Raw genomic sequence first — 22,183 nt, forward strand, 5'->3', positions numbered from 1 at the left:
TCACAAAGGGTGGGGCTCCTGGAGCTGCTTGGGGCGGATTGGGGGGGCGGTCAGAACTGGATTGGCTACAGAAGTGGGAGGGGCGGGGCGTTTGGGGGCGCCAGGGGCTGGACCCGGTCGTAGTTACAATGGGATTCGCCGCGATAGACCTGATAGGAGGCGTGGCCTGGGGGGGGTTAAGGGGCGGGACGGAGAGCAGCGAGCGCCCAGGTTGGCCTGAGGCGCGCACTGCTCCCCCTGGTGGCGGGTCTCTCGGCTGGCAGAGTGTTTCTCAGAATACCTGTGTCAGTGGTGTTTGTGGGTCTGAGGTTGCCATGTTGGGGGTCCCTGGGGCAGGAGGCGTTTCTGCTCGAAAGCAGTGGGTGCGCCACCCTGACTGTATGCCCGCGGAGCTGACCACACTCGGACGATTCGTGTTGCAGCGAGTTCTGGGGGAGGTAGCTCTGCCCGCCGAGCTCCCAAGGGGCTCATCTGGAGGGCTGCTTCAGCCAGCCTCTGCTCCAGCGGTCTGTCGGCTCCTCCCCGATTCCCTCCCCTCCCCCCCCCCCAACTCCCGATTCCCAGCCTAGCGTGCTCCCGGAGCCCACCCCCTCTTTTGGGCGCGAGGCCCCGCCCCCCACCCCCTTTCCTCTGCCACAAAGTTTATTTGCAACAAAAGGGAGCTAGGAGAGAGCAGCTCAGAGGGAGGGAGCGGGAGCAGAAGCTCAAGGAGAGGCAGGCCGGCCGGCTGAGGAGGGGGCGCAGAGCCGAGGAACTAAGCGTCGGGATCCTGCCGGGACCGGGTTGGGTCGAGATGCTCCGGGCCGCACCGGGCGAGGCGGGGGCTGGGCCCAGGAGTCGACGCTGAGGCGGGAGGGGTCGCGTGGGATGGAGCCGAGGCGGCCCGCGCGCCCAGAAACTTGAGCCGCCGCAGCTAAACCTCTGCTTGGGTCTCTGCACCCTTACCCCGCTAATTGCCTCGCACTGCGACTTGCGAAACCCCGGCCTTGGGACCCCGGCCGCTGCGCTTCTTCGGGACGGGGGCGCAGGGGGGGTTGGCCGCGGCTCCCCGAGGCCAGCCCCCCCAGAGTGAGTCCCGCCACCATGGCGGACGGGGCGCCCCGGCCCCAGCTATATCGCAGCGTCTCGTTCAAGCTCCTGGAGCGCTGGAGCGGCGGGCCCGGGCAGAGGGAAGAGGCCACGGACGCTCCGGGACTGCGGCGCCGCTCCTCGTGCCGACCGGTCGCGGCCGTCCCGGCCCAGCCCTCCCGGCGCGTGTCCAAGCTGGCGTCGGGGCCCCCGGCCGCCCCCGCGCAGCCGCGCCCGCTCCGCAGCCTCTCGCCGTCGGTGCGCCAGCTCTCCCGGCGCTTCGACGCACCGCGTCTGGACGACAACTCCACCGGGGCCCGAGACGGGGGCGTTTCCCCGGCGGCAGCAGAAGAAGCGGCAGAGGGAGCCGCGCGCGGAGCTTGGCCCAGCGTCACGGAGATGCGCAAGCTCTTCGGGGGCCCTGGCTCCAGGCGGCCCAGTGCCGACTCAGAGGCCTCGGGGACGCCCAGCCCTGACGGGGCCGCGTGGGAGCCCGCGACCCGGGAACCCCGGCAGCCCCCGACGCCACCTCCTCGGACGTGCTTCCCTTTGGCGGGCCTGCGTTCGGCGCGGCCGCTGCCCGGCCCGGGGATCGAGGGGAGGAGGCGGCGGCAGCAACTGGAGCGAGCGCAGCGTCCGGCGGATGGTTTACATTCTTGGCATAGCTTCTCCCAACCGCAGGCCTGGGCCCGGGCCTCCTCCTCCTCCTCCTCCTCCATCGTTTCCTCCTATCCTGTCAGCCGCAGCCGGGCTGCCAGCTCCAGCGAGGAGGAAGAGGAGGGCCCGCCGCCGCCGCTGCCCGGGGCGCAGAGTCCGGCCTACCACGGCGGCCACTCCTCAGGCAGTGACGAGGACCAAGACGGTGAGGGTGGCCACTGCCGGGGAGGGAGGACGGGACCCAGGCCTGGAAGCTCCTCTTTGGATAAGGACTGTAGGCCGGACAGTTATGGGTTAAATCCGAGCAGCATGGACTCGGCAGGGGGATCTGGGAGCCCCGATCCTCCAACTCCTCCAAGAGCTCCTAGCGAGGAAGGACCCCAAGAGTGGGGTGCTGGCTCTTCCCCCTATGTACCAGGCCCCCAGGAAGGACTTCGGCCCTTGTCAGACACTGTGGGGGGAACGTTCCGCGTGGCCAAGGTGAGCTTTCCCGCGTACCTGGCCAGCCCTGCAGGCTCCCGCGGTAGCAGCCGTTATTCCAGCACAGAGACTCTCAAGGATGAGGAGCTGTGGGCTAGCCGGGGTTCTGGGAACTGGGGTGTGTATCGCTCCCCCAGCTTTGGAGCCGGGGAAGGGCTCGTCAGGCCCCAGGTGCGAAGCCGCACCAAGGGACCTGTGGGCACCATGAGGGTATCGAGGGATGGCGGATTGGACCTAGACAAGAGCCGGCAACGGAAGTCCCTGTCGAATCCAGATATTGCCTCGGAGACCCTGACGCTACTCAGTTTTCTACGTTCAGACCTTTCAGAGCTGAGGATCCGAAAGCCTGGTGGGCGACCTGGAGACCTTGGAAGTGGCCCGGTAGATGGCAGAGATTCACCATCAGCAGATAGCTCGGTGGGGCAACTTGGGCCCATGCCTGCCCCAGCCCCAGCATCATCTGGCACCCGCCCCACACTGAAGGACTTGACGGCCACCCTCCGAAGGGCAAAGTCCTTTACCTGCTCTGAGAAGCCCATGGCCCGCCGCCTATCCCGCACTGGTGTCCTGAAGCCCAGCTCCTCTGAACTCCTGCTGGCAGGCCCAGGTGCCGAGGAGGATCCACTGCCCCTCGTCGTCCAGGATCAGTATGTTCAAGAGGCCCGTCAGGTTTTTGAGAAGATCCAGCGCATGGGTGCCCAGCAGGATGATGGCAATGATGTCCCCCCTGGGAGTCCTGACTGGGCAGGAGACATGACCGGAGGGCAGCGGTCTCAAGAAGAACTCTCCGGCCCTGAGTCGAGTCTGACAGATGAGGGCATTGGAGCGGACCCTGAGCCTTCTGTTTCAGCATTTTGCAGCCTGGGTCCCACAGGAGTTTGGCGACCCCTCTCCTCATCCTCAGCCCAGACCAACCACCATGGCCCTGGGGCTGAAGAGAGTCTGGGAGGGTGGGCCCTGGTGTCCCCTGATACCCCTCCCACACCTGGTGCCCTCCGCCGCAGACGCAAAATCCCACCTTCAGGCCCTGGTGGGACTGAACTGAGCAATGGGGAGGCAGGTGAGGCCTACCGGTCTCTGAGTGACCCAATTCCACAGCGCCACCGGACCGCCGCCTCTGAGGAGCCCTCTGGGTTCTCTGTGGATAGCAACCTCCTGGGTTCACTGAGCCCCAAGACAGGGCTTCCGACAGCCCCAGCTATGGATGAGGGCTTGACCAGTGGCCACAGTGACTGGTCTGTAGGCAGTGAAGAGAGCAAGGGATACCCCGAGGTTATTCAGAGCATTGTTCAGGGGCCGGGTGCCTTAGGGTATGTGGTGGATGACAGGGTTGCTGGCAAAGCCCCCAAGAAGAAATCTCTGAGTGACCCCAGCCGCCGTGGGGAGCTGGCTGGGCCTGGATTCGAGGGTCCTGGAGGGGAGCCCATCAGAGAGGTCGAGCCCATGTTGCCTCCGTCCAGCAGCGAGCCCATCCTGGCTGAGCGGCGGGCAGAACCAGAAGAGCCCAGTCCTGCCAGGGGCCGGGCACAGTCTGAGAGGGCCCTACCTGAGGCCCCACCTGCTTCTTCCACTGCCCACCATGATTTCCACCTTGACCCGAAACTTGCTAACATTCTGTCCCCACGGCTCATTCGCCGTGGTTCCAAGAAGCGCCCAGCCCGGAGCAGTCATCAGGAGCTCTCAAGAGAGGAGGGCAATCAGGACCAGGCTGGCAGCCTGTCTCTGGCCCGACCCTCCTCCAAACACATTCGCCATGCTAGTGTGCCTGCCACCTTCACACCCATCGTGGTGCCTGAGACACCGACTTCCGTTGGCCCCGCTGTGGCTGTGCCAGAGCCCATGGGCTTCCCTGCCAAAGCCCACCCCACGATGCAGGCACCATCTCTTGAGGACGTCACTAAGCAGTACATGCTGACCCTCCACTCCAGTGGGGTCCCTGCCCCAGTGCCTGTGGATATGCCCTGCCTGACTCCCACCGCACCACCGACTGCGGAGGTCAAGCCCCCTGAGGCAGCCCGGGCTCCAGATGAGCCTGCCCCAGCCAGCAAGTGCTGCAGCAAGCCACAAGTGGTGAGTCTTAGTGGGGGGCCTTCGGGGCAGGGCCGAAAGAGGGCCGTGGTTATGACTTCTGCAGGAGTCTCTTGAGTGTGCTCCTTGGGCAGGTGCCCAGGTGTGAGGGAGCTTCTCAGGTCCTGGAAGTGCCCAGGCGGTTTTAAGAGTGTTAATGACACATGGGTCCTGTCTACTCAGGCCCCAGAGGCTTCTGCTGGTGCTAACTCAGAGGTTCTTATCTGCTCCAGTGTATTCTGGGTGATAATTACAAAGGGTTCTAATCTGGTCCTTTATATGTTTTTCAGGGAATAGTTTTAAAGATTCATATTTGTTTTTTTAATCAATACATGAGGAGCTGTGAGGGTGGTGGAACTTTCTCATGCGCCTCGCTGACCTTCTGTAGGATATTTGAGTTCGGAGGCCCACAGATGACATGGGTTTGCCCTTCCTCATGTGGCTTGCCTGTGGTAGATCAAAATCTGGGTCTCAGCCTGGGCCTGGGAGAATTGAAGAGGTACAAGGCATGACTTTATCTCCATAAAGTGGAGAGGGCTTCATAAGGTACATTGGCAGCCCTGGCTTTTCTCTGTAACTCAACCTCCCCATTCGTAAAAATCGGGGGTTTTGGACAAAGTGGTGCCTCTATCTCCTTCCAGCTGTGCTATACAGATTTGTGGGGAGTCTGTGGCTTGGCACACTCTTTGGACCTGAAATCTGCCAAAGCCTCCTCCAATTAGAATGAGGACCTCTCGGGGAGGGCAGGGTCAACGGAAGGGCTGTCAGCAGACAAGACTTGGGAGCACTTGTCCCCTCATCGTGCAGGTTTGTATCTTCTCCCTGCGCCCCCATTCTGGTGACTCTGAGATGCTTCCTCCTTCCTCTGCCAGACCCCAGGCGCTGGGACTCATTCTCCCAGAGACTACCTCTCTGCCTTCTGTCTAGCTGTTTCTGGAGTTTGGGCTGTTGGGTTCACTTGGGTTCTAGGCAGTGTGATGGCCTGGCATCTCAGTTGGAAGCTAGATTTGAGGCTCTGGCTTTGAGTCTGGAGTGGAAATGGCCTGGGGTTATTTCAACCATGGCTCACAAACCCATTGTGTTCCCTGCAGAGTGAGGAACCTAAAAACCCTGAACCTTGGACTAATTTGGTCACTGCTGGTTCTCAGTGCTCTCACGGCCCACTCTGAACTCTCTCTCTTTGTTTCTCCCTCCTGTCTGTAGTTTTTTCTAGTCCTGGCTCTGGTGTCTCTCACAGAGGCTGCAGTCAGTGGGCAGGGAGAGGGAACATTTGGGCCCTGTCCTTTCTTCTCAGAGCTTGGTAGGGTAGCTCAGGTACCTGTTGTCTTTGTGGGGGTGGGGAGGGATGACAGCAGGGGCAGCTCCTGCCAGGGACCCCCTCCCCAGATTCTTTTCCCATGAAATTATCTCATCTGGGAGCCTTGAGGAGTAAGTTAGGGGAGTGAATCGAGGGACTTGGGGAGACTGCGGGGAGGGGGCCCTACTCCTAGGAAGAGGCAGTGAGAGGAGGTGGGAGTTTTTGCGGAATTGACTCCAGGTCTACTCTCATCACATTGTCCCCCTGCTCTGCCTGGTTTCAGGGAGAAGCTTAACCCCCCTCAGCGCCCCACACGCCCCAAGCTGCCCCCAGAGGTGTATGAGGTGGGACATACCTGCTCATAGCACAGGCTGCTCCCTGTGCTCGGTGGAGGCTCTCTCCAGCCTCCAAGCCTTTGCTCGCTCCAGTCCCCTTCTCTCTCCAGGCCCAGCGTAGTGTCTCCTCTTACCCCTTAGAGAACTGGTGAGTCTGTCGTTGGAAGAGCAGCATTTGAACCCCTGCTCCAGATCCCTGTGTGGCCTAGGGTCAGTCATGTCCCTGATTTTTGCCTCACCTTCGCCTTCTGTTAAGTAATGGTCTCTACCTGGCAGGCTTGTGTATACTGTGCGTGGGTGGTATGATCACACCCTTCCTGGGGGCAGGAGAAAGGGGAAAAAAACAGGGTTCACTGTCCCAGCTGCTTCTCGGTGACCAGCCTTGGCCCCTCCTCCCTGCGCCCTACTGCTTTCTGAGCACAGGACTGGGCATTCTGGCCTCAGTATAACCTGGTGGACTTCAGTCAGCTCAAAAGAGATTCACCATCCCCTGACTCCCCACTCACTCATAAAGCCTGGAAGTTCTCCCATCTGCTAGCCCAAATCCCTCCTGCTGTCCCCTTCCTTCTGGCTCCAGGAAGATGGGGAGCAGCTGTCCAGCCCTCCTTCTGGCCTCCGTGGAGGAGACAAGGTCCCTTTGTTTCAGGCCTGGGGTTCCAGTCACGCTCCCTGGGCTGTGGGTAGAGATGGTGTGATGTGGGCTCCAGAATAAAAAGGGAAGAGACTGTCATGCTTTGCTGATGAGGCAGAAACCAGTGTGAGCCCAACCAGGGGGCTGGCAGGAGAGGCTCCGGGAACGGAGGGGGCTCCTACCTGACCCTTGGGCTATGAGGAGTCCCTCAAAGTCAGGTCTCTCCCACCCCAAAGTCCGTTTCTGCCTTCTGCTTGGTGCTGCCCCCTCAGCTCCGCTGAGACCTGAACAGAGTCATCTTGGATTTCACAGTTTTCCCATCTGTACAGTGGGCGGTTAGACTGCCTGGTCTTTGAAAGTCTATAGGATGGACTCAGCCTGTAGGGTGGTCAAGGGAAACAGAAGGAGTCAGGATATGGCTGGAAAGGAGAGAAAGGCAGCTCTATGCAACAGCTGTAAGGACCTAGGATCCCAGGGAATAAGGGATCACTCATGGTCACTTTCCATGAACACCTGCTTGCAGATGTACTGGGTGGAGGAGGCCCAGCTGTGGAGCATTTCTGCCCTGCCCCCTTCCACATGCCTTGTCATTTCCATTTAGGCCCACAGTAACCTGAAAGATCAGCAGTTCATCCCAAGGCTGCCCTGTCCTGGCCCTAAAGTACAGAGTTGATCCAACCTTCTGTCCTCAAGTACCTGATACCCATTTAAGAGAAGAGGCAACTCTAGTCCAGAAACAGGAAGTGACTTGTGTCTCAGAATCAGATGGATGGACTCAGAGAACTTTAGCATATTGAAATGGCAGTAACAGCGGCTGACATTTATCAAGTGCATACTATAAAGAATCCGCCTGCCAATGCAGGAGAGGCGGGTTCGATCCCTGGGTCAGGAAGATCCCCTGGAGAAGGAAATGGCAACCCACTCCAGTATTCTTGCCTGGGAAATTCCATGGACAGAGGAACTTGGCGGCTAGAGCCCATGGGGTTGCAAGAGTTGGATATGACTTAGCAACTAAACCACCACCACCATATGCCAGACTCTCTGAATTTTTCAGTCTTCAAAAATCAAAGCTGTGAGACTCTCACAAGGCTGAATTCTTAGAATTGCAGGCTCTTAGATTCCCACTGAATCCTAATTTTGGAGGTGAAGGGGCTTGAGCGTCCCTGTTTCTTTTCTTGATGGAATTGGCCTGCCATCTGAGTAATGGGGTAGGGTCAACGGTTAGTGGGGGCCTTTCCTGCACTCCCAACTGTCTGAACACTTTCATGGTAGTTATTTAATGCTTTGGGGCCAGGGTTTGTGGTGGGAAGAACTTCAAGACTCAGGAGAACGCTGACTTTAAGGTCACGTAGTATGGCAGGGCAGAGCTGGGCTCATGCACCAGCCTGGCCTTGCCCGCACCCCCTGCCCCCAGCAGACATGGCCCCTATCCCCCTCTTGCCCAGATAGCCCCCTACCTTGCAGAGGACTGCCTGGCTACAGCTCTTTGTCACCTTTCTTCTCTCTGTCTCTCCTTGGCAGGGAACCCACAGGGTGGGGGTTCTCTCCTTTCCCTCCTTGGCTCTTCACTCTGATTTTTCCATGGAAACTGTTCTGGGAGGGGAGGCGATTAGGACATTTGGAATTCTGAGCAGTACCAAATATCTATAATTAAATGTCTTGTCACCCAGCAGGAGGAGGTTGGGAAGGGGAGGACAGGCAGAGGGCTGTCCCTTTTGTCTGTTTATTCCCTGTCTTCCCCTCCCCCCCACCCGCAGTACTTTCTAACCGTCCTGGGCTCTTAGGGGAGTGTGGCCCAGGAATGGGTCGTCCAACCCCCACCACAGGGAAGAGCTGGGGGATGGACCAGAGTTGCGTCTGACATTTTCCAGCCTTGAATTTTCAGGACCAGCTGGATTTGGGAGGCTGGGAAGCTGCTGCTAATCCTGTCCCCAGCCCCCTCCCAGTGCCAGGACTTGCCCCTCCTGCTTCCTTCCCGCCCATCTGTGATCTCTCAGGCTACATGTGCTGCCCCGCAGTGGGGTGGAGGCACCGCCAGGCTGCCGAAGCACTCAGAGAAGTCAGGATCTAGTAGCTGACTGGAAGGGGCTGTGGGATGTTGAGGGACTGGCCTGGGTGCTGGCAGGAGACGCTCCCTGGAGGAGGCTCTGTCTGGAGCTTGGCTTTGAATATCCAGAGAAGAAAGGGAGAGGTTCTAGGAGGAGGGCACAGCATGGGCAGAGGCTAGTAGGTAGGAAAGAACAGATTAAACTGTGTGTCCTAGGCATTTGTTTCAGAGACTTGGGTGAACTTTAATAAGGCAATGCATCCACCCTTGCAACAAATGCCTCTGAACCCCTGGATACTCGGGCACTCTTCTAGGCCCTGGGATACAGCTGCAAACAAAACAAAGGCCTGACCTCATGGAGTTTCCAGACTAGTGAGGAGACCGGTCTGTAAATGGATACCTTGTGCTTCAGAGAGAGATGAGGGCTGGGAAGCACAAGAAACCAGGATAAGGGACTAGAGGTTGACAAGAGGAGGGGGGAGGGATATATAAAATTAAGAAATCTGAATAAGGTCTCACTGAGGAGGTGAGACTGGAGAGCAGAGGCTTGCGGGGAGCAAGACAGGCGGCTATCTTTTGGGGAAGAGAGGAACAGCAAGTGCAGAGGCCCTGGGGTAAAAGTCAAGAGGACAGTGTGAATGGAGTTAAGTGGAGATGAGGTCAGAGTTAAGGAAGGGTGGAAGTGGGCTGGGGCCAGATGAGGTAGATTTCAGAGACCAATAGGAGGTCTTCCGTGTTTACTTGAGGTGAGATAGCAGGCCATATTTTGAGGTTCTGAGTTAGAGTAGTGACCTAATCTGACTTAGGCTTTCACAAGTCTGCTGTAGCTACTCTATGGGGGTAGACTGCAGAGGCCCAGGGGAAGGGGCATCAAGAGGCCACTGGAACAGTCTGGGGAAGAGATAAGGGGGCTTGGGCTAGGGCAGAGGCAACAGAGTAGGGGGTTTCTGCTGCAGCTCCTTGTGGCTGTGAGGGGTCACTTAGAGTGGGGAGGGGGAGACTGACAAAGCCCCCGGGGTCACCTGGAGCTGTCGGCTGCACCAGACGCCCCTGTCGACCTCTGTTGGTGTGGCTCAAAGGCTAGGAGGGTGAGGTTCTCAGGGCCCCAGTGGGGCAGGTGACAGTGCCTTATCCCACTGGTGGCTCCTCTGCAGCCGCTGTGACACCTGTCAGCTCCAGCTTGCGTGTTACCTGAGACAGGGAGCTCGCGCCACCCACAGGCAGTGCTGGTCGCCCCTCCCCTCTGGGATGCTAGGGGGGCATCCCAGTACATAGATGAAGCAGGCCCAGGATGGGCAGAGACTTGCCCCAGCTCCTGGGTCTCGAGTGGAATTGGGCCCAAGGTGTCCTGACTCCCAGGCCATACGTTGGCCCCACAGAGTTCCCACTAAGCAGAGCTGGCAGGGATGATGGTAGTAGGGCGGGGGGAAGGGGGAGTCCATGTTTCCCAGAAAGGCTTGCAGCCCTGGCGCACTTATTGGGAAACGTGCCCAGGCTGCCTGGCGCCTTGGCTGGCAGGCCCTGAAACGGGGGCGCTGGGTCTCTTGGGAAGCAGGAGCCTGTTAGGACCATGCTCCCCCATGGGAGTTGATCCTCCAGGCAACCCCCACCCCCACTCCCAGGCCTCTGGGGCATTCCAGGGGTGGACAGAGGCAGAGGAAGACTGCCAGGCTGCCATACTCTGAGCTGAGACTGAGCCCCAGCCCATCACAGGCAGGGGCCTAGGGCCCCAGCCAGGGTATCTGAGCCCCCTCCAGTAGCTTTGGGGCTTATGAGGGATGTCGTGGTATGACATGTGAAAGTTGGCACTAGGCATCAGGAGACCTGGGTTCTAGGCTTGGTCTCTCTGTTTTCCTGCTGTGTGGCCTTAAGTAAGTCCCTTCCCTTCTCTGAGCCATAGATTCCTTCATGTTCTTGGGCACCAGGAAGAACTCCCACTCCTGCTGGGAGAGGTAGCAGCTGTCCTTAGGAGGATCCCAGCTTGTATTAATAGACTGAAGTGCTGGTGGGTGGGATTCACAGTCCCCTTTAGCTTGCTGAGGAGACTGAGGCTCAGAGTGGGGCTGGAACTCACCCAGGCTTGGCCCCCAGGGACCCTATTCCCTACCACCAGCAGCTGCTCTGCACCCTTCCACACATATAGAGGGGGCCTGTCCCCCACACTGGTGGCAGATTGTGGGGCTCACTCTGGGGCCGGCACACAGAAGTGTTGATGCTGCTGCTGTGTGATGTTAGTACTTTCTTTGGGGTTTGGGGCAGTTGTGGAGCTCTGAAATACTCCCGGGGCAGGGAAAAGGGGAGAGGGGAGTCTCCAGAGGTACCTGAGGTGGGAGGAACATGAGCTAATTCCAGGGTCTAGGCTGGCAGATGGGTGGTGTATTAGTTTCCTATTGCTGCTGTAGCAAATTACTACGTATTTAGTGACTTAATACAAGTCTTATTTTATAGTTCTGGAGGTCAGAAAAAATGGGCTTCACTGAGCTAAAATTATGATGTTAGCAGGGCTGAATTCCTTCTGAAACCTTTAGGGAAAAACTGCCCTTTGTCTTCTCCATCACTGGAGGCTGTTGGCTCTTACTGGCTCCTGGCCCCTTCCTCCATTCTCAGAGCTGTCAGTCAGGTGGCACAGTGGTAAAGAATCCACTTGCCAATGCAGGAGACATAAGAGATGTGGGTTCGATCTCTGGGTCGGGAAGATCCCTTGGAGTAGGAAATGGCAACTCGCTCCAGTATTCTTGCTGGGAAAACCCCATGGACAGAGGAGCCTGGCGGCTATAGTGCGTGGGGTCACAAAGAGCCAGACACGAATGAGCGGCTCAACAGCAACGTAGTGTCTTCAGATCTCTCTCTCACACTGAACTGAACCTCTTTCCTCCCTTGTAAGGACCGTTGTCATTACTCTGGGCCTATTTGGATCATCCAAGGTAATCTTCCCATCTCAGAATCTGTAATTACGTCCGCAAAGTCCTTCTTGCCATGTAGGATTACATTCACAGGTCCTGGGGATTCAGACCATGTAGGATAACATAGTCACAGGCCTTGGGGATTCAGACGCAGACATCTTTGGCCTTTATTCTGCTTTTGACAGGTGGGCAGATGGGTCAGGCTGTCAACTTCTGGGAGCCAGAGCTCCCAGTAGGTGCTGGTCACTGGGTAGAGCTGGTGAACTCAGGCCCCCTGCATTTATCCTGCACTCATTTCTTTCCCTGATCATTTGTCACTTTCATTTCTCCATTCATTCAACAGTCATTTGTTGAGCCCTTGATGGGCAATAAGAACACACAGGGAAAGTTTGGACATCATCCCTGCTTGTCAGGGGTTCTCAACAAGAGTCTTAGCCTGCTGATGTGGGTGGGGTCCAGAGGGTGGCTGAGCCCTGCTCTGGTGGGAGAGGGACAGAAGAGCCAACGTGTCCCCTGTGGATGGGTTTGGCTTCTAGAGTGGCTGCGTAAAAATTGGGATGAAGTAGCTCCCAAGAAGGCAGTTGGCAGGAGAATGTAGAGCCAGGGCAGAGAGAGAAGTGTGGGATTTAGGGTGGAAATCACATCTCTGCTGGACTGGCCTGGGCTGGCTCAGGGCAGATGGCCAGGAGCTACCCCTCTGCCTGTGCTGGGAGCTCTGTGTCGGGCATTAGAGACCCTGGTACTGTTGGACCAGAGTCAGGCCCTGAAGGGCTGAGGTGCTGTCTGAGGTGGCCCTGAAGAGTGGCACATGGAGGATAAGGAGCATGGTCCGTGTCCCTTCTCAGGCTGGCTTTGGGACCCAGGGCAAGCATTTTCAGACCCCTCTGAATCTGTAAAACAGGTGAATTATCCCCTCACTCCATGAAAGATTATGATTAAGATTGAATGAAATCATGCCAGGAGGGTTTCCTCAAGAAATGTTAGCTCCTCCCCTTGTAACTGAGATGCTAGGATTCTGTGATCCTAAGAGACCCTGATTCCAAAATGCTCAGGTTCTCAGCATCTCTTTCCAGCCATGAGGCAGAGGACAGAGCTCCAGATAGGAGGGGTTGTGGGTTCCAGGCTACGTCCGTAGGGTGGGTGACCCAGCAGCCTGGGCCTTTGGAGGTGGGCAGAGGGGCTGGGCGGTGAGGTGGAGCCAATGCCCACTGACCTGGCTCCTGGCTCCCGCCCCCTCACCCGTTTTGTCACCACCAGCCCCAGTCTAGAAGCCGAGCAAGGTCCCAGACCCATTCGAACCGGCCTGTGAAGTGGATCTCAATCCCCTCTGCTACCCATCCCGGGCTGAGAGGCCCTTCAAGGTGGGAAGTCTGAGGTCCATGTGCCTGGTGGGCTTTGGGGTTAGACAGATGAGGGTTGACATCTCAGACCTGACCCTTGTCACACAGCTGGGTGGTATCTAACAAGTCGTTGCACCTCAGCTCTGAGCCACAGTTTGCTGCTCTGCAAAGTGGGAATGCTAAGGAGTTACTGTGAAGGCCAAGAGAAAACTTATGGAACGAATCCTCAGCCCATGAACCCAGGTCTGGAAGCTCTCAGAATTGTGGCCAATTTAAAGTGTATACTTCTGAGATTGCCAGTTCAGACCACAGAATCTCGTGGTTTCAAGATGAAGGAGTCTGAGTTTTGTTTTTTTTTTCTGCAGAAGACATAACTTTTAACTTAATTTTTTCATACATTTGAGATTATTACTTCTTGGTTCTGAGATTCTGGGGCCGGGGAGAAGCAAGGCTGTCTTAGGCCAGTGGGAGAGCACTTGGGGGACTGTGATGGTGGGGGCCAGGCTGAGGGAGCAAGCACCAGGTTGGTGTCTGTTTCCTGTTTATTGGTTCCCAGGGGGTGAGCAGGCCCTGCTCCCCGAGCAGCATGGAGCAGGAGGGAGGGAGGCCTGGGGTCCTGGCTGCCAGCCAGCCCCACAGCCTGGCCTCCTGGGACTGCCGAGACCCCCCTCCCCCAAGCCCCCTTGGACAAACATCCAGTCCTTTCCCAGGACAGGGCATTGGAGGTCAAGGAGCAGATGTGAAGGGAAGGGGCAGAAGGACGGGAAAGGACTCCTACCACTCCCACCAGAAAACCCTACTGGCTCCATCTTTCTTGACTGCCTGTGTCACCGCGGTCTTGCTCCTGGTTCCTCATTGTCCCTGTCTGTCTCTTCCTGTGTCCCTGGGGTGGGACCTGGTGTGAGATGTCCAGCTTCTTGGCAGACCAGGAGGCAGGAGAAGGAAGAGGGACAGGGCCTTGAATGCCGGGATGGCCCACCCAAGAAGACCCTTAGAAACCAGTGTGTCTTCTAATCACCCCTCGCCCCTGCATTATTCAGCAGGGAAACTAAGGCACAGTGAGGGAAGGGGTCTTGCCCAAGACCACACAGTAGAGGACCAGGCCCAGCCATCTGCCGGTGCACCTCACAGCTGGGTGTAAGGGGCCGCGCTGGGGAATTCTTGAGAGGACAAGGGACATAGTCCCTTGGCGTTTTAGAGAATCAGGCTGAACCAGGCAGGAAAGAGAAGCCTCGATGTATGTTTGGGGCCAAGAGGGCAGGGAGATCTCTGACCAGAGCGCATGGGGAGGGGCTGTGTGTGCAGGAGCCAGGTTTAAAGTCTCAAGGCCAAGTGAAACCGCAAAGGCTTTGTCCTGTGGGCAGTGGGGAGCCATGGAAGATAAGGAGCTGAGGAGGAGGAGGAGAGCCAGACGGGCACATTGAAAAGCATTCTCTGCTCATGGGGGGATGATTGGACTGGGGAGCAGGGAGGTTAGAAACCTGAGCTTAGGGGAGCAGGTGATACAGGGGTGGAGAGAAACTTACTGGGGCAGTAATTTGGAGGTAAAACTGAAACTTAAATTCAGAGGCCCTGTCCGAAGCTGGGGTAGGGGGAGTAGGGCCTGCTTTCCTTACTGGAGTTAGAGAATGAGGCAGTGGACAGGGTGCAGGGTCATCTGAATCAACCTCCTGCCTCGGGGCAGAACTTCCTCTGCATTTCTGGAAGGGCGAGGGAGCTCTGAGCCAGCTTGGGTCTCTGCCTCTGTGTTTCATGTGCTTTTCGTCTAACTTTGGATCTTCTTGCTCCACTGGAAGTGCCCTGCTTCTCAGTGGGTTCACCAGAGAACAGCAGAGCTCCAGGCTACACCCCCAGCCAGCTCTTCTGGGAGCAACCTGGGTGGGGAGCGTCTGAGAAGAAAAGGAGCAGGCCTGTGCTCCCTGGCTGGCTAGGACCCAAGACAAGGCACTTGGCCTCAGTCTTCCCGTCTGTAAAGTGAGAGTCCCAGAGGTGGCAGAGCCCAGAAGAGCTCTGGACTCTGCAGGCTCTCGGGAGCTGGGGGAAGAGGAACTGGTAGGTAAACAGGCAGACAGCCTTGCCAGCAGTGCTCACAGTGGGTCCTGTAGTCGCAAAGTATCCTCATGATGTTTGTGTCACAGACCCCAAGACACGTGCTGTTCTGTGGCCCTGCAGTCCTGGAAGCCTTCCTGGAGGAGAGGAGGGCAGAGGCTGTGGGAAGAGGAACTCAGATTTGGGGCCTGCTCCTGAGCTTCAGTTTCCTCATCAGAGCCCTAAGTATCCTTCTAGCTCTCCGCTACTTCTGGGCCCTCCTCTCTGCTCCCGCCTGGACCAGAGCTTCCAGGCTTCTCCCCAAGGCCAGCGGGGGCGTTGCCTGGGGCGGGTGAGGAATTTCCGAGGGAACAGCTAAATTCAGCCCCAGCTAAAAATAGTCTGGGCCTGGCCCAGAGGCTGAAGGAGGAGGAGGAGGAGGGCAGAGCCACGGAGCTGCTCCTCCACTTACCCCGCCTCTTCACCTGGACCCTGGGCTTGGGCTGGGAGGGCCTCCTCCCGCCTCCACCTCTTTCTTCTGCTCACCCCAGGCCTTTCCTCGCTGTGGGCACTGGCTTTCTGTTTGGTGTTCATCCTGCGCTCCTCCCGCAGTCTTGCTCCTCTGTCTCGTGTCTCCTCTGCATCTCCCTGCCTCCAGCAAAGCTGGAGGTGCCCGGCCAGGACCAGGCCTCAGGAAGAGGGCCCTGTATAGGGTGATGTTCCTTTACTGTCCTCGCCTGAGAGTCAGGACCCCTCCCCTACTCAGGACTCAGAGTATGAGTGAAGATGGGGTGGAGCCTCCAGTTTACCCTGTAACTCAGTGCTTGGTTCAGGTCAGGTGACTCGAGCTGTGGCAAGCCCTCCCATCCAGGCCTGTGGTGGGGCATCAGAACACATTAAATGACACAGAGGGAGTGGGGAAGCAGGAGGGGGAGAGCCAGGTGCTGCCCCCGGGGAGCGCCCAGGCTGCTCTGAGCTCTTTCCACCACCCGTCTCCAGCCCTATGTGGGCTCTGCCCTGGGGATCACAGGCCTGAGCAACCAGGCTGTTGGGCAAAGGGTGCTTCCCGAGCCCAAACTGATTGGGGATGAGGGTGGGAACTAGACACTGAGGCCCAGAGTGAGTAAGGTACCAAGCTCGGCTCACAGAGCTCGGGAGTGAGGAATAGAGGCCGACCTCCCTCCAGGAGATGCAGGAGAGAACCTTGTCTAAAGCAGAGAGAACCGGAGGGAAGTGATGGAAAGTCTGAGGAGGTCTAGTCCACAGCACCTGCCTGAATAAGGTGCAGGCGAGGGAGTGGAAAGTCACTAGTCACGGCCGCAGAGCTTGGAAAGCTCTTCCCATGTGCCTGGCACTGGTCTGAGCCCTTTCCACATATTCCCTCATTTAATCCTCACGACCTGTCTTTCGGGAGGGGCTGTTTCCCTGTTTCACAGATGAGGGACCTGAGGCACAAGTTAGGAGTTGGGATCCAAGCCCAGACAGTCTGGTTCCAGAATCTGTGAATATTACTTGGGCTCCTGGATTTCAGGACTGCCAGGGTTGGGGGGTGGTGCCGTCGCCAAGGTGGGTATGTGGGAGGAGAAGGGTGGGTTTCCTCTGGGCATGGGGAGCCCCTGGGACGCACAGGCCACAGTCCTAGGCCTCAGAACTAGCACATAGTAGTTGCTCAGTAAGTATTAGTTGCCTGGCTCAGTTGAATAGGAGAGGTCCTTGGGGACTGAGAGTGGGTGATGTGCAGGCAGAGGGAATGTTTCCTCCTGTCCTGGGCCCAGGAACCTTCTCGGGGTGCTCGAGAGCCGCTGAGGTGGGTACTGGACTCCGGGCTGGTGGAGAAAGCTTGGGCCCAGGAGGTCGGAAGGGTGCCGAGCTGAGCCACAGGCAGGAGAAGGAGGGTGGGGGTGGAGTGCAGGCCCGGCAGGGCTGGCGCAGTCCCGCCTGCAGTATCTGGAAAGCAGATCTCTTGGGCCATGGCCGGCGTGACTCAAATGGAGACAAAAAAACCTTCCATATTTGGACAAAGAGCCCAGAGAGGCCCGGACCCACAGCCAGCCCAGACTGCTTCCCCCACCCCCAGCCTCCTGCCCTGTCTCCCCCTGGGCCCCTAGCCCTGAGCCCTGTCCCACAAGTTTAATTCTTGGTCCTCAGGCAGCACTGTGGCCCCTTCCCCTCTGTCATCAGGCCACCTTCTGTGTGGCCAGGCCTGGGCCGTGTGTGCTGGGGAAGAAACACCCAGTGTTGGTCTCAGCTCCGCCTGGGTGTCCCTGGCAGAGCCTGCGGGCTGGATGGGGGACATAAAACCAATAGTTCCCGTGAGGTGGGGGGTTGACTGTAGACCCCCATCCACCCCAGCGTGAGCATAGCCTGAAGTCACAGCATGTAGACACACACACACACACACACACACACACACACACACACACACATGCACAATCCCCAGCGGACTTCTGTCCCCACAGACATCTGGGCAGATCATCAAAAGTGAGGACCTAGCCTGAGTACCCCTCCTACCTCGCCTGGAGCAAGGTTTAATGACAGTGAAGTGGGAGTCGATACAGGTGGCCAGGTGTCAACTTAACAAGGGATATGAGTTGGTGTTACCCATCTGGGGAGATGTGAACAGAGCAGGTCTTCTTTGCCCTGGAACCCTGAGTGTCCAACATGGGGCTAAGTTGGACAGTGGACACTGGAACCAGGTGCTTGGGGAGAGGGCCTCAGCTTACCTTCTGCCTGGAGCAGGACCTCGCTCCCAGGGGGAAAGTCCGGCAGTTTGACTGAGGACTGGGTGCTCATTGTCACTGGTGAAGTAACTGAACTGACTGCACAGCTGCTGCTGGCTTTTATAATTAGCCCTGGGTAATTAACTGTGGGATCAGCCTGGTAATGTGCTTGAAGAAAGCCTGGGGTAACCTTTAAAATTCAGTTCCATTTCCATTCACTGTGTCTTGTGCTTGTATATTCAGGGTGAGCATGTGGGAAGGGGTTCCTGCCCTAGGGAGTCCCATCTGAGAACTCAGACTCAGAAGGAGGGTAAGGGAGGCTGATGTGGGGCAGTGGCTAGAGCCTTGAAGAACCAATAGGACCCTGACAGACAGAAATGGGGCCAAGGGCTTTCTCGCAGAAAGAACCAGGAAGGCAGAGGCCTGTGATGGAAAAGCTCTGGTGCATTTGGGGTACCATGAAAGCTCCCTGGTTCTGAAGAAGTCAGGTGGGTCCTGGGGAGTCCGGAAGGCCAGCATTAAAAGTCTGGATTTGATCCCAGGGCAGTAATTTCCACGCTTTTAAAAACAGTAGAACCTTTTCTTCTAGGGGAATCTTGACACAGAGCTATAAACTAGGTCAACTTGAAGCCTTGTTGATTTAAGCGAAGGTGGGGGCCATGGCTGCCCTTTGACCGCGTCTTCCTCATGATGTACTTCCATGGAGCCCCCTGGGACTCAGGCAGAAAATCTCTATTTGGGGCAGTGAGGCTCTGGTGTAGGGTTTAGAGCTGAACAACCTCTCCCTTCAGTTTCTCTGCAGGCTCAGAAGTTCAGCACCGCCGCCCACCCCCCCGCCCCCGCCACACACACCCAAAAACCCAAGTTTAGCCCAGCCAGGCTCCCTGGGCAGGGACAAACCCCACTGAGAGCCAGCTCTCCAGGGGGAGCCAGGCTGATGGAGCACCCCACCCTGAGGCTCCTGTGAGCAAGCGATTCCCCCCACAGGAGCCTCCAGAGCTGGGTAGGGCTCCACTTGACCAGGAGGATGACCTGTGGGAATGGTGGAAAGACCCCGATTGCCAACTGCTGCTGCGTTGGCAGGAGGTGGGAGCTGGCATGCTGTTTGGCCCGGCTCACTCACTCACCTGGAGTCTGGTGGAGGCAGATCCTCTAGAGGTCCAGGAATCCCACTGGTACCTCTGGGGTAAGGTAATTTAGGTTAGAGTCAGGGAGACTTCCCCAGAGTTGAGAGTGAGTAAAAAGGAAGTGTGAACAGGTGTTGGCAGGAGGAAGCCTGAGCTCTGAGCCTGGCAATTCCAAGGCCTCAGGAGCCAGGCTTGCCGTCCTTGGGCACTGGCCTAACCTGGCCTGACACACAGCCTGCGCTCCCACTTCTTTGGCCACCAGAAACAGGAAATGAGTAGGAAATTGCCAAGCGTAAAGATAGGGGAGGCTGCACCTGGCAGAGAGACTAGCACATGCCGAAGTCTAGGGCATAGAAGAGTGTGATGGGTTGGAGGAAGTACGACAGCCAGAGCATGACGCAGTCACTGTGATACAGTGGGGAATTTGATGCTGGTGGGTCGGTGAGGACCAGGTCACCCAGGAAGTCGGGGGCCAGCCTGAGTGCTCGAACTTGACCCTGCATCCAGTTGTGTTGGTGTAATGGTTAGAACAGATTGGAGCCAGATGGCTAAGGCTCAAATCCTGCTCTTCCTCTTAGCTCTGTGACAATGAACAAGCTGTGGATCAGTTTGTGCATCTGTAAAATGGGGATAATTGTGATGGTACATGTTACAGGGTTTTGGTGAGAAATGTGATAATGTATCTGGTGGTGGGGCTGGACCACTGACCACTGAGGATCAGTAGGAAGTCATAAGGTAGATTGGAAAGAAAAGGGAGGTTAGTAGCCTGGCCTGGCTGAGGAGGGTTCCCAGGGGTGGAGAGAGTGGATGGAGTCACCAGGAATATCCTAGAGGGTCATCTTTGTGGGAGGAGGGAGAAACTGAGTTTCCCAAGAGAGGCTCAGAGTTTGCCCCCAGGCAGCTGCCCTAGGAGCAGAGCTAAGGATCTACCAGAGGTGGGGTGGGATTCTGTGGGCTTGAGGCTCTGCCAGTTTCTCAGTGGCAGAAATCCTCACCCTGCTGTAAAGCTGCCTGGTGCCAACCTCACTTTACAGAGAGTGTCTGTGGCCCAGAGAGGAGCAGGATTGTTCACAGTTGCCCAGAGGGTTCCAGACCCCCGGACCTTAATCCAGGCTGAGGACTTGTTTCCAAATTCTGATTCAATCAAAGCCCAGCCCTGAGGTTGCTCAACCTAAGGAGTGGGTGTGGGTGGGGAGGTGGCCTGTGAAGGAGGAATTTAGCAGTTCTCTGAAGAAAGGACTTTGTCAAGCCCCTGTATGACTACACGGTGGGCAGGGAGAGCATCTTGGAGGAGCTCGCAGGTGGGACTGGAATTGTCCGAGAGACCAATTAGGAGAGCAGAGAGAGAAAGCAAAGACACAGGTTCCAAACCCAGGGTCCAGGGCAGCGCACCATTCTTTCATTCCTTCCTCATTCATCTGGAGCCGCTCTGGACTTGGTGCTGTGTATAGGCGGAAACGCAGGGCTGTGTGCAGACACTCACAGAGACAGTGACCGCAGGGGTGATCAGGGCTGGGACCGAGATGTACAGCAGCTGGGAGCCCAGAGGGTCCCCACCCAGGAGGGAGTGTACAGAAGGGATGGTTCATTAGGAAGAGGCTGAGGCCTCTGATGGGTGAGAAGGAGGATAAGGGCTGCAGAGGCTGTTCAGAACTGAGATGTGAGGCTGGAGCAGGCTTAGGAGCCAGACTGTGAGGGGAAGGATTTTTTTTTTTTAATTCAATGTATATATTTGAAAATTTGAATAGATAATATATTCACATGGTTAATAAAAATCAAAATGGGTAAAAAAATCTCCTCCCTACCAATAGCCTCCCTGCCATATCCCGGGAACTGAGTTATTAGATCTTGTGAATCCTTGTATATGCAAATACCAGCAAATGCACTGACTTTGCCCACAGATAGTAGCTCACAGTCCACACTTCTCTCCACTGAATATCACTTGGAAGGCTGCCTCATCAGTGCCCTGAGAGCTTCCGTATTCCCTCTTGTGCCGCCTGGTGTCTCACTGCACAGATTACCAAGCGGTATTTAGCCACATTATAAAGGATATTTCAGTCATTTTCAGTCTTTTGCTGTTACAGATAGTGCTGCGGTGAATGAACTTGTTTGTAGGTTCATTTGTATGGGGCCTGGTGTATGTTTAGCGCAGTTTCTTGGGAGTGGAATTGCTGGAACAGAGCGTACATGTGATTTTAATTTTGATGCTGTCCACAGGGGTCTACTACCTGAAAAAGATACCTCTTCCCCACAGCCTCACCGAGTCAGACCTTTGAGAGTTTTCCCCACTTTGGTGGGTGACATGGTATCTCAATATATTTAATTTACATTTATCTTATAATGAGTGAGGCTGAGCATCTTTCCACTTGTCTAAGACATTTGGATTCTCTTTTCTGTGAACTGTTTGCATCCTTTGCCCATTTTTGTGTTGGGTTATTGGCCTTTTGTTTTTTAAATTACTTGGAACTTTTAAAATATTTGGGAGCTTAGTCCTTTGTCTAGGTTATGGATTACAAATATTTTTTCCTGACTTGTCACTTCACTTTCGACTTTGTTTATGGTATATTTCTGCCATGTAGAAATTTTAATTTTTGTGTGGTCTAATTTATCAAGCTTCTATTTTATGGCTTCTGGGTTGGGAGTCATGGTTAGAAAGGCCTTTCCTTGTCCAGGCTTATAAAGCCATTTTCCCATGTTTTCCTCTGGTATTGATATTTTATGTTTTCTTGTTTTATTTTACATTTACATCTTTGATCCACTTGGAATTCATCCTGTGTAGTGTGAGTTATGGTTCCAACTCGATTTTTCTTCCAGATGGCTGGCATTTTCAACTCAGGCGTTACTTGGTCAGAATGGGAGCATCTTTTTGGAGTGGGAGGGGAACAGGGCTGTGTCTGTTGGGGATCCGTGGCCAAAAGGTGAGGAAGGCTTGGAGAAGCATGGAATAACTTGATGGACAGGTGGAGATGGGGCACAGGCGGACGGCATCGCATCCCCAAATCCTCATCTGTGCTGTGTGACTTTGGACAAGTCCCATCCCTCTCTGGGCCTAGAGTATCATAGATGAAGGGGCCCTGGAGATCACCCTGATCCCAGGGTTGAGTGTAAGGAAGGAGGAAGCCAGCAAGAGAGGGCTGCCTGGAGGCAGGGGCATAGAGGATGGCCATCAGTCCAGCCCCGACTCAGGCTTGGCTGAACTGGAGGGGAGCTGGCAGTAGAATTCACTGTGTTCCTGGAGTGGGCAGGCGGGAAGGTGGAGATGGGCAGGCATCCATTTAAAAATACCCACTACAGCCCGGCACTGCAAGCAGAGGTGGGGGCAGGCCCTTTGCCAGCCCACCAGATCCAGGAATGCAGGGGGTAGCTGGGGGCAGGCACATTGTTGTCTCAGGACTGTGGGCTGAGCCAGTCATAGCCATTCTTAGAGGTTCTCTACCCCCAGACATGAAACAGGCATCCTTGGTCCTCACCAGTAGAGAAACA

The 22,183-nt window shown here is 56.4% G+C and overlaps 1 protein-coding gene across 1 annotated transcript in view; it reads left to right on the forward strand.

Annotated features, from left to right (window-relative positions):
- The first annotated feature begins 660 nt into the window (after nt 1–660).
- ARHGEF17 (Rho guanine nucleotide exchange factor 17) overlaps nt 661–22,183 on the forward strand; it is a 61,230-nt gene continuing 39,707 nt past the window's right edge. The window contains exon 1 of the mRNA XM_055549021.1: nt 661–4,275. Coding sequence (XP_055404996.1) covers nt 1,084–4,275 — 3,192 coding nt within the window. The 5' untranslated portion in view covers nt 661–1,083. The remainder of the gene's footprint in view (nt 4,276–22,183) is intronic.

The sequence above is a fragment of the Bubalus kerabau genome, chromosome 15 (assembly GCF_029407905.1).
Source record: "Bubalus kerabau isolate K-KA32 ecotype Philippines breed swamp buffalo chromosome 15, PCC_UOA_SB_1v2, whole genome shotgun sequence".
In the NCBI taxonomy this organism is placed as follows: Eukaryota; Metazoa; Chordata; class Mammalia; order Artiodactyla; family Bovidae; genus Bubalus; species Bubalus kerabau.